The 12258-nt window shown below is 43.4% G+C and overlaps 1 protein-coding gene across 11 annotated transcripts in view; it reads right to left on the minus strand.

Moving 5' to 3' along the window:
* Kif1b (kinesin family member 1B) overlaps positions 1-12258 on the minus strand; it is a 131455-nt gene that overhangs the window by 13006 nt on the left and 106191 nt on the right. For all 11 annotated transcript variants that reach the window (XM_030253270.1, XM_030253268.1, NM_001290995.1 and 8 more), the window contains 5 exons: positions 9934-10018; positions 9108-9213; positions 3249-3363; positions 1825-1958; positions 399-460 (listed from right to left, as the gene is read on the minus strand). In XM_030253270.1, coding sequence (XP_030109130.1) covers positions 399-460; positions 1825-1958; positions 3249-3363; positions 9108-9213; positions 9934-10018 — 502 coding nt within the window. The remainder of the gene's footprint in view (positions 1-398; positions 461-1824; positions 1959-3248; positions 3364-9107; positions 9214-9933; positions 10019-12258) is intronic.

Here is a 12258-nt window from a genome sequence, read left to right on the forward strand (position 1 = left end):
AAGATTTTCTTGTTTTGTTTTGTTTTTCGAGACAGGGTTTCTTTGCGTCTCTGTGTGTCTGTGGAACTTGCTTTGTAGACCAGGTTGGCCTCAAATGCAGAGATCCACCTGCCTCTGCCTCCTGAGTGCTGAAACTAAAGGTGTGTGCCACCACACCCCCACTAAGCCAAAGTTATTCTAATTCTCTCAACAAGTTAATATTTCACAGCCTAGTGTATCTTGTTGGACACCATTTTTATAATCACATCATATGCCATAAATCAAATAGTGTATCTTACCACTCCACCACTATAAAACTGGCTTGTAAAATACTAAAAGACTTTCTTCCTCCCAACATGAATGAGTCTCCAATTTTTTTAAGTAATACTCCTGAAGAATATGGTGTGGTAAGAGCTTACCTGGGCTTCCAGTATCTGCCATTTTGCATAAGCTCAGCTCATAGATCCCAGTCACTCGGTTGCTATTGAAGACAGAGTAGAACAGCTGGTGAGTTTCTTGTAACACAAACTGGGAAAACCCTGGGTTTGCTTACTTAATAAAGAGCATGTCTTCTTGATGGCTACAACTCCACACTTAGATACACACCATTTTCACTTTTATTTATCTGTGAGTGTGTGTGTCTGTGTCTGCCTCTGTACGCATGCGTAGGTTGATGGTCAGCTTGGGGAGTTAGTTTCTGGTGCCATCATGTGGGTTCCGCGGCTCAGGCGGATGGCACGCCCACATGATGGCACGCCCCTTCACCCTGGGCCATCTTTCTGGTCCTAGGACACTGATTATTTTTTTATCGCTAACTGTTGTTTGCTTATTTACGTTTTTTCTCTTAGGAGATGCCTATTTTCAGTATGATTTTGATCACTGTTATCTCAATATGATGAACAGAACAGGGTATACTAGAAAAATCTACAACATAAATGAGAAAACTATGAACTTTTCTTGACATAAGAGAAGAAAATGTCTGACTGGAAGGAAATGATTAGCAACAAATTCTGGACACTGCAGGAAGGGACTCAACCTTACTACATTATAGTCATTCTTATTTATTCGTAAAGATGAGTGGTGATATTCAAGTATCCAGGCCACACAGTCTCAAAGGTATATTTTTTTTTAATTTTTTTTTTAAGATTTATTTACTTATTATATGTAAGTACACTGTAGCCGTCTTCAGACACTCCAGAAGACGGAGTCAGATCTTGTTACGGATGGTTGTGAGCTACCATGTGGTTGCTGGGATTTGAACTCCGGACCTTCGGAAGAGCAGTCGGGTGCTCTTACCCACTGAGCCATCTCACCAGCCCTCAAAGGTATATTTTTGTGTGCCTTAAATATGTACAACAACTCTTTTTTTTAAAAAAAGATTTATTTATTTATTATATGTAAGTACACTGAAGCTGTCTTCATACACTCCAGAAGAGGGCATCAGATCTCCTTATGGATGGTTGTGAGCCACCATGTGGTTGCTGGGATTTGAACTAAGAACCTTCAGAAGATCAGTCGGGTGCTCTTAACTGCTGAGCCATCTCTCCAGCCCTACAACAACTCTTACGTAGAAGAAAATATCAATGGCAATCTACTAAAAATATGAGTCATAGTGACAAGGAGTCCTTATTAACCTGCTTTAGAAGATTTACACAGAACATTCTTCTTCCTTCATCTCTAACACTGTATGAAATGCTACCATGCAAGTCGTCTCTATTCAGATGTCAGTGACTTAAATGTTTATAGATGACAAACTAACTTGCAACAGAAGCTGGGGTACCTAAGGCCTGGTGTTTCTGTTAGACTAGGACAAAACTGGAAACTAAGCCTGTTTCAAAAACTTACGAGTCTGGTGACTTTGAGTAGCCACTACCAAAGAGGTTTCGCAGAGAACGCGGTGGTGAGATCTTGGCATCTCGGGAATAGAAGACCATGCACACATCCTTAGTGATGACGGCCGGCTGGATGCAATGATCCAACTGCAAACAGACAAGATAAAGTGCTGAATGATAAGGAGAGCAGCTGTGGTGAGAGGCTGATAAGGAAAGCAGCAGCAGATCAGGAAAGCTGGCTCCAGCTGTGGAGAGAGGTAGGCTTCTGCTTCAATGATTTCTAAAGCCACTCAACAGATAATAATATAAGGTATATATAAGGTATATATAATAATATAAGGTATATATAAGGTATATGTATATATATTTATATTTATATCATATATATATTTATCATATATATATGATAAATGCATATTTTCTTTTGAGGGAAAATCCTATCATTGCACACTATTTAAAAATGAAGAAACCAGGCGTGATGTCAACTGCTTTGAATCTCAATACTCAGGAGGCAGAGGCAGGTGAATCTCTGTGAGTTCAAGGCGAGCCTGGTCTACAAAGAGAGTTCCAGGACAGCCAGGCCTACACAAAGAAACCCTGTCTTGAAAGACAAAACATAAAACAGGAAAAGAAAGAAATAAAGAGAGAAAGAAAGAAGAGGGTGAGGGAAGGAAGAGTAAGAGGGAGAGAAGAAGAAGGAAGCTGAAGAAAAGAAGGGGAGGAGGAAGAGGAAGAGGAAGAAGAGGAGGAAGAAGAGGAGGAGGAAGAAATAAACGAAAGTGAGACATAGAAGCTCATGAGAGGACACAGGGCAAAAGTTAGAATCTGGCTCAGATCAGGCATGATGACGCATGCCTGTAATCCCAGTGCCTGGAAAGCAGAAACAGGAGCAACAAGTCACCTTCAGCTACACAGCAAGTTTGAGGCGAGCCTTGGATACAGAGACTCAAAGAAATAAAAAACAGAAGGACTCAGGCTTGTTCCAAGACCTGGAACTAGTCTCTGTTACGAACAGGAAAACATGGTATGAAGCTGTCTTAACTGGTGATTGGTTTCCTGAAGCTTAAATGATCAAAAAAGCTGTGCTATTTTGACTAAATAGAGCCCTGGAATAGAATCTAAAACAATTAGAACAGCTAGCAAAGTAAAATCAAATAAACCATTTAAGAATATGGAGGGGAAGCTGGGCGTGGTGGCGCACGCCTTTAATCCCAGCACTTGGGAGGCAGAGGCAGGAGGATTTCTGAGTTTGAGGCCAGCCTGGTCTACAAAGTGATTTCCAGGACAGCCAGGGCTACACAGAGAAACCCTGTCTCGAAAAACAAAAACAAAACAAAGAATACCCAGGGGAAGGGATCAAAAAGCAAGCTGGATTTTTGCTGACTGCTCCTGTCACTGCCTGCTTCCCAGGGTCTGCTCAAGTTATGGGTCCCTTACCTCCAGATAAGCAGATAAGGTCATGTAGATCTTTTCTCCATAGGGTGTCACTCGGTTCAGAAGGAGGGAGTTATGTAGGGAGCTGTCCCATACTGCCTCGAAACGGTAGAAGGTCCTGAGGTCAGAAAGACAATGTCAACCCGAAGTAGCCAATGGTAGCAGAGGGATTGCTACTGGCAGTGTTCTAAGGAATCCCATGCCAATCACTGCCATTCTCCATTTATCACACCCTAACAGAGGCAGCGCCTCATCCCTGCTTTTTGATAAAGCTTTTGACTGCTAACATGACCACAGTGGCAACACTGGCAGGAATGGGGTACACGGCTGCAGCCCCAAGACTCAAGCAGAGGCAGGAGGACTGCGCAAGTCTGAGATGAGTTTGATCCAATTTCCAGTTTAGTCTACCAAGTTCCAGACTGGCAAGGACACAGCACAAGACTCTTTCTCAAACAAAGCCAGCCCCACCGTCAACATAAACTATGAGAACATTTAAAAGGAGTAAGAAGAATGTAGACAGAATCTGAAAGAAGTCCAAGTGAGCCGCCCTGTCTGTTTTAATAACAGGTAAGAAGGACTAAGCTAGGCGTGGCAGCACACACCTTTAATTCCCGGAGATTGTGTGTGTGTGTGTGTGTGTGTGTGTGTGTGTGTGTGTGTGCATGCAGAGGCAGTCAGATCTCTGAGTACAAGGCCAGCCTGGTCTACAGAGTGAGTTTGAAGACAGCCAGGGCTACACTGTCTCAAAAAAACAAAACCAAACAAACCAACTAAACAAACAGAAAAAGTAAGGACTCAGTAGCAGGTAGGCTTCCGTCCCATATCCCAGAGATCTAAACTTCACTGGCTGCCTCTGCAGACTCCTAGAGACACTTTAAATACCGGAGATGCTCCATGGGAACAGGCAGAATCGAATTATGAAAAACATTATTTCAGCGAACAAACCCAAGTTGATCTATTATTAATAGTAGAGAGGAATTTTATAACACTAAAGGTAGGTTTTATCATTCATTCCTTCTAAATGTATCTGAAAAATCAACCTTATAGTTAAGAAATAATCATAAGTTAAATTTAGCAGACTGCTTTAAGTTCTTCCAGTCTGAGGATTTTTCTCCTGGCGATAGACAGACAGACAGACACACCGCACTGGTGGCTGCACATCAGTTCCCAGGCCTCTGTCATTTCTTCTTGGAACTCGGACACTTCCTGGGGAAGCTGCTCTTCCAACCCCATCCCCTCCCAACGTTCACTCTCAGGAAGAGCAGAGCTCATCCACCTCACATAGAGAGACTGTTTATGTACCTACTGCCTGCCAACCTCATTCTCCCTTCCACCTTTCCAAATGCTGACCTCCCTAGTTCTGTCTTTCTCGATTCCCAAGGGCAACTAACGGGCATATCTTCTCTCTAAGCACACCCTATGCATCTTCCTCCAGAAAGCAAGGGCAGAGAAACCTCTCTGAAAGGGAACCCCCTGCCCACAGCTCATATTTCCAGTGCCCAGAGCTGAGGCGTGGCCATGCCCATCTGCAGATGTCCTAATTCAGGTCTTTTCTGGAATGTGACTGTTTCTCAGTGTCAAGTTGTTGCGGCAATGAGTGTGGGACAAGAAAATTCTCTATCCAGACTCAGAAGGCACACAGCAATAATCAGTGAGATTTGGGTCATCAAGTGACCCTAAGTACAACAAAAATGGCGGACAAGGAAAGCTTCTCCATGGCTTAGCGATTCAGCAGAACACCTTCATGTGCTCAGAATGTGGTTAAAAGCTAAGTATTTCAACTTAGTTATAGAAATTCTAATAACGGGAAATGCCATCGATACTGCACAGGCTGGCCTCACACTCAGAGATCTGCCTGCTGCTGCCCCCTCAGTGCCCTGATACCATGCATGGCGGCACCAGCTTCTTACATATGGTTACACTTTATGCTGGCATGCAAGCGCTCGTGTGTGTGTGTGTGTGTGTGTGTGTGTGTGTGTGTGTGTGTGAGAGAGAGAGAGAGAGAGAGAGAGAGAGAGAGAGAGAGAGTGGGGGATGTGGTCGGGAGGGGAACTACTCTCCTGTCAACTGAGGTGGCATGAGCCTCCCTGAATGCCTTTCACAAGCCTTTAACCTTGATACTCTGGACAGAGGCAGGAGAATCCTGGGAGTTCAAGGCCAACCTGGTCTAACCGGTGAGACTATGTTTTTTTTTTTTTTTTTTAACTAACAACATTTTTTCTTGCAGACTCAACTCCTAAAGAGTCAATCTGCTCTCCGTGGAGTAGGCACAGAGCAAAATGAAGTAAGTGTGATCTGCAGCAAACTTTCCAAGCTATGAAAGAGGTGGGGTAGAGCGAGGGGGAAGGAAGAGAGAATGTCAGAAAACAAAGCCTGAGATATCACGGGAGATGTAAAAGATTCTATTTTAGAATGTAAAAAAGAACAACCTGAAGAGGTGTTTAAAATGTAGTAAATGGAATGAGACAATAATTTAGCACTAAGTCATTGGAGAAGTTACATCCGAAGCTGTACACACATCAGGACAGACAGCTCTGGGGGCATTCTTAGGCTACAAAAAAGGTCGTGCTCTGTTCTAGGTAAAGCTTAGGTTTATGCAGGAAAGAAACTACTGGATTAAAACAGGAACCAAAGCAACAGAAGACATAAAGCTGGTAAACTAGAATCTCTAGGAGCAAAAAAGCAAACAGGGGGCTGGTGAGATGGCTCAGTGGGTAAGAGCACCCGACTGTTCTTCCGAAGGTCCGGAGTTCAAATCCCAGCAACCACATGGTGGCTCACAACCATCCGTAACGAGATCTGACACCCTCTTCTGGAGTGTCTGAAGTCAGCTACAGTGTACTTACATATAATTAATAAATAAATTAAAAAAAAAAAAAAAAAAAAAAGCAAACAGAAAGTACCTAGGAATATCCTTATCAAGCAAGAGCCTGCAGAAACAGAAAATGCCTTCGTTAGTCCAGCAACCAAAAGACAGACAGAAAGAAAAACAAACAAATATATACGAAGAAATAGAAACACACAGAGAAAAAATATTTTTTAAAAAGGGCAAAATAATGCTAAGAAGCGAACTGAATTTCAGAGGACAAACAATGAACGGAGAATTCTAGGACACAATTTGATAAGGGACTTAAAGTGACATGAATCCTTCTCTCAAGAGGTTCATTAAGAAAAAATGGCTGGGCATGGTGGTACACACCTTTAACCCCAGCACTCAGGAGGCAGAGGCAAGTGGATCTCTGTGAGTTCTAAGCCAGTCTAGTCTACAAAGCAAGTTTCAGGGCAGCCAGTACAATTATACAGAGAAATCCTGTCTAAAAAAAGCAAAATTTTAAAAAAGAAAAAAGATGGACTACAAAGGAATATGGAGATCAAATCTTTAATGACACCCCCTACACACACACACACACACACACACACACACACACACACACACACAAGCTGTGACTTAGTACTGGATATGGTAAGCAACTGCTGTAGAGCTAAGAGAAAGCCAAGGCTTGGTTAACGCAAGGGCAGGTGTGGACAGAAAGGGAATCAGGATTTTGTCAATTACTCTCTACTTTCAATGTGTTAGAGAAGCCCTCTGAGGCACATATATAGTACAACCAATCTGCAGATCTATACATTACTTTCAACACTAGCCCTTAAATAACCTCAACAGCAACTCACCATATTAACCTATGAGCCTGAGATGGTGAACACTGGGTTAACTTGGTAGGACCTAGAATCTCCTCGGAGACAAATCTGCAGGCACGCGTGGGAGACTGTCCAGGCCAAGTGAACTGAGGTGGAAAGAGCCTCCCTCATGAGACCTGTGCCACTCCATGGCTGCAGTCCACACTCAACACCAGTGCTCACCGATCTCGGCTCCTTGGCTGCAGACGCAGTGAGACCAGCTGCCTCAGGCTCCGGCTGCCTACATGACAGCCTATATTCTGGAGCTGTAATCAACTTCGCCTTCCTTATTCATAGCAATAAGACAAGTGACTAAACAGTTCTCTGTCTCCAAACTGGAATAATTCTAAACTAGAGAGGTGTGTCATATACCTAGACAATTAATTTTAAAAACTGGGTTGCTTAAGAGTTCTAGAATATACCTGTTCTTAAACATTGTTTTAAATGTATATAAGTATTTTCCCGCATGAAGTAAGTGTACCACATGTGTGTGTGGTGCCAGGGGAGCTCAGAAAGGGCAGTGCAACTGAAGTTCTGAGTTGCAGTGCGGGTCTGGGAACTGAACCTGGGTCCTCTTGAGGAGCAGTCAATGCTCTTAACTGTTGAGCCATTTCTCTAGCCTTCTTAAATCTTTTTATGTCAATTGTGTTTACTATTATAATAATTTACATTTAATTAGATATTAGGCGTATCAATCAAATATAAAGGTAAAAAGAACTTTCTGTGAAGACCAACTTAAATGATTTTTCCTAACACGAAAAGTGGAATTGTTTAATAGCTGTTGAATTTAGATGAGATTTTTCTTGAATTTGAGACAGACTTTCACTCTGTGGCCCACAACAGCTCTGACTTTCAATCCTCTAACCCTCTTCCCTTTGGTTTCCAGTTCTTGTTCCACCAACTGTAAAACCACACGATACAGTAGGAGTGAAAGATAGTCAGTAGTCCAACAAATAACCCCATAATTAAAGGAAAGACTTGATCTACTGAAAGAATTGATAACTTAATGTGTACACTCAAAGCTTCAATTAATACAAACACTGTTGAGGCTGGAGAGATAACCCAGCAGACGAGGGCCCCAGTGTGCCTCCCAGGACTCATGTTGTTGATGAAGAGAACCAACTCCAGCAGGGTGTGTGGCCTCTGACACACCCTTTGCACATACACACAAAGTAAAATGTATATAGATCTAAAAAGTTCAAGGTGTCTATCTTTCATTATTCTCAACTTTAGCCAACTTATCTGAAGCCAAATTCACTTCATATAGCACCTGAGCTGCTGCTGGGCTCAGGCTGGAGGACTTTTCAAGGGTATCTCAGAGTAAGCAGGTCCAGCCCCGTCAGGGTTTCAACCCAACACCATCTCCTTAGCAGCGGAAGGCAACAGTGATGAATGCCATCTGAACACTGGCAAGTGAGGCGTGAGGTGTCTCTGCTGACTTCAGAGACATGGTATTATGTATGGTCTGCCCAGGAAGAGGCGATGGCACCCTCTCCCCAGATACAACACCCACTCGCACTCGGCCCCCTTCTCACAGGCCCTGTCAGCTCTCCTTACATGCAGAAAAACATGTTTGTTTGTTTTTCCTTCTCCTATACAAAACTGCGATATAAGAAAAAAAATTAATCTTGGCCCAAAACTATTCATTCTGTTTCTGCCTGTCTTATTCCCGCACCCCCCTCTTTTCCCAACACTCACATAAGCAAGTTTTCCAGGGCATAAAGCAGCAGAGAATTAATTCCATAATGCAAAGGCAGTGTTCTCCAAGACAATAACCTGACCTGGAGGTGGAATCACAGGCTGCCCTGAGTCACATGATGGGGGACGGGAATGGGATTTGGGTCCTCTATGAGAGCAATAAACACTTTTACTACTGAGTCACTTTTCCAGCTCTGAAAACAGAATTTGTTTGCTTATTTACTTAAAGACACGATCTCTCTATGTAGTCCTGGCTGTCCTGTAGCTTCCTATGTAGACCAGGCTGGCCTTGAACTCATAGAGATCCTCTAGTCTCTGTCTCCCAAACGTGGGATTAAAGGGGAACAGCACCACAGCAGAGTTTCTGAAGTAAAAAGGAAAGTCCTTTCTCCATTTGCACCAATAGTCGCTAGAAACGGGGTTTTAATGTGAGCCCGTCACACAACACCGGGCCGACACTTCTGCTGCTCAGGGTGTCTATCCTACCTGCTGGAGCTGTGGGCAGCCTTCAGGGACTTAGCAGAGATGATGTTCAGGGAAAGAACAGCATCAACTGCAGCTTCATCTACCTCCGGTTTATTCCTAATCCGACCTAAAAGAAGGGATAAAAGAAACCAGAAGATAAGTACATTAAAAAATAAGGCATAATTTTGTTAAATCAAAAGGTCTGGTGGCACAGGCCTATCATTTTAACAACTCAGCAGAACGACCACAAGTTCAGGGCCAGCCTGGGCAGCTTAGTTACATAGTGTCGTTAAAATAAAAAAACGTACGAGGGAGTAGCTTGGTGGTAGAACATGTGCAGGGCCCCTGGTTCAATCATCAGTACTGTATCCTAGTGGAAGAGCATTTGCCTAGCATACCTGCATGCACGCACACACACGCACACACACACACACACACTCTCTCTCTCTCTCTCTCTCTCTCTCTCTCTCTATATATATATATATATATATATATATACCAGGTAATCATTCTCCTCCTGAGCCACAAACCCAGCACTCAAGAGAGCTTCCGACATGTCTGGCAGTGGTGACGCACACCTTAGTCCCAGAACTTGGGAGGCAGAGACAGGCAGATCTATGAGTTCGAGGCCAGCCTAGAAGAGAGTTCCATGACAGGCAAGACTACATGGAGAAACCCTGTCTTGACCCTCCTCCCCACCATCAGGAGAGAGAGAGAGAGCTTCAAATTCAAGGTATTTATTTTTTCCACTTTGTGTTCTCCAGTTTTCCATACCTCTCCTGCACTGAGCACAGAATGATGCCATTTCTAAAACGCCAGGCTCCCTCAGCTGATGGAATGCACTCACCTACCACCAGCTCACGGACATCTTTCCAGTGGAGCTCACTGCCCTTCTCGTGGATGATAGTCACTGTGATCCGTCGCTGGATGCCCTGGGCAATGGAACAAGATTACAATTTAGGAGAATGTGTTAGAAAATGAACAAGCCAGTTGCTGACCTGGTTTTAAGAGACCCTTTGTAGCTTCACACCTGTAATCACAGTATGAAGCTTGAGGCCAGATGAATTCATACATCCTGGGAAAGAGATAGAGAGAGAAAGAGAGGCAGGGGTGGGGCTGGGACAGACAGACAGGCAGATACACTCGCAAAGGTGGGGAAGCAGAGATAGACTAACAGATTGACTGAGACCCTGTAATATGCTCTAGGGAAATGAAGCTCCCTGCAACATGGATACCTGGACAAGAAATTGTTTGTTTGTTTGTTAAAAGATTTATTTATTTTTATTCTTGAGTACACTGTAGCTACCTTCACACACACCAGAAGAGGGCATTGGATCCCATTACAGATGGTTGTGAACCACTATGTAGTTGCTGGAAATTGAACTCAGGACCTTTGGAATAGCAGTTGTTGGTCTTAACCACTGAGCCATCTCTTCAGCCAAATAAGAAATACTTTTGAGCATTGGCTAACTTTTTTTTTTTTTTTTTTGGAGAAAATATTTATTTTTTTCCATTTTTTATTAGGTATTTAGCTCATTTACATTTCCAATGCTATACCAAAAGTCCCCCATACCCACCCACCCCCACTCCCCTACCCACCTACTCCCCCTTTTTGGCCCTGGCGTTCCCCTGTACTGGGGCATATAAAGTTTGCGTGTCCAATGGGCCTCTCTTTCCAGTGATGGCCGACTAGGCCATCTTTTGATACATATGCAGCTAACTTTTTTTTTTTTTTTTTTTTTTTAAAGATTTATTTATTTATTATATGTAAGTACACTGTAGCTGTCTTCAGACACTCCAGAAGAGGGAGTCAGATCTTGTTACGGATGGTTGTGAGCCACCATGTGGTTGCTGGGATTTGAACTCTGGACCTTCGGAAGAACAGTCGGGTGCTCTTACCCACTGAGCCATCTCACCAGCCCCCACTTTTTTTTAAAGAATGGATTTTGCTATGTAGCTCAAACTGGCCAAGACTTACTAAGGAGCCAACACTGACATTGACTTCAAAATCCTCCTGCCTCTGCCTCCTGAATGCTGAGATTATAAGTGTAGTAACACACCAGGCCTTGAATATTATTTTACCAAATGAGCAGTGTACATTTACAAAGTGTGTTTTTAATCTGTTCAGACTTTCATCACTGACCTCATGGGGAGCTTCTGGCTGGTCTTGGGGGCACATGCCTGTAATCTGAGTACTTGGAAGACCGAGGCAGGAGGATCTCTTACATTCAAGGACCTGGGCTACACAGCAAGACTCTGCTACAAAAATACAGTGTCAAGGACATAGCTCAGTGGTAGAGAACTTGCCTAATGCGAAAGGGGCTTCAGATTTAATGGCCTACAGTCAAAACCAAACAAGAGAAGAAACAAACAAAACAAAACAAAACAAAACAAAACAAAACAAAACAAGGAAATCAAAAGCCCCCATGGCGGGGGCTGGAGAGATGGCTCAGTGGTTAAGAGCACTGACTGCTCTTCACAGGTCCTGAGCTCAATTCCCAGCAACCACATGGTGGCTCACAACCATCTATAATGAGATCTAGTGTTCTCTTCTGGCCTGCAGGCATATATGCAGGCAAAGTACTGTATACATAATATATAAATAAATTTTAAAAACAAAAAATGTTGTCAGGTTATGGTGGCTCAGACCTGCTACCCCATGATCAAGGCTGAGGCTGAGAGTCACCCTAGGAGTTGGAAGCCAGCTGGAGGACAGGATAAGAATCCATCACAAATGGACTAAGAACACAAAACTAAACGACAGTGAGACACAAGCTATGAAAAGTATTGAGATGTCATTGAACTCCATTGTCCCCATACCTTGGTACAATGTGTTCTGACCACAGCCATCTACCACTGCCTCTCTCCACTCTTCCTAACGCCCCACTTGTCTGTCACCCTCCCAGTTTCACATCCTCCTTTCTTGCCAACACTCACCAGCCAATAAGTGCTGAACACTGTGTGGTGCGGGGTCATTTTGCAGGGAAGGGACCACTTACCTGTATTCATATCCATAAAGGAGAGAGACTTCAGTAGCAATCACCAACTAAGAGTGACTGTCAAAGATGAGGCCTTGGAGGGAGGCCTCCCCCGGACCCTTTTTCACAATGGCTAATCTAAAATATATTTACACATATTTTTGCTTAGTTAAATAATCTGAAGTAGAGGATCT

Source organism: Mus musculus, chromosome 4, assembly GCF_000001635.26.
Source record: "Mus musculus strain C57BL/6J chromosome 4, GRCm38.p6 C57BL/6J".
Taxonomy (NCBI): domain Eukaryota; kingdom Metazoa; phylum Chordata; class Mammalia; order Rodentia; family Muridae; genus Mus; species Mus musculus.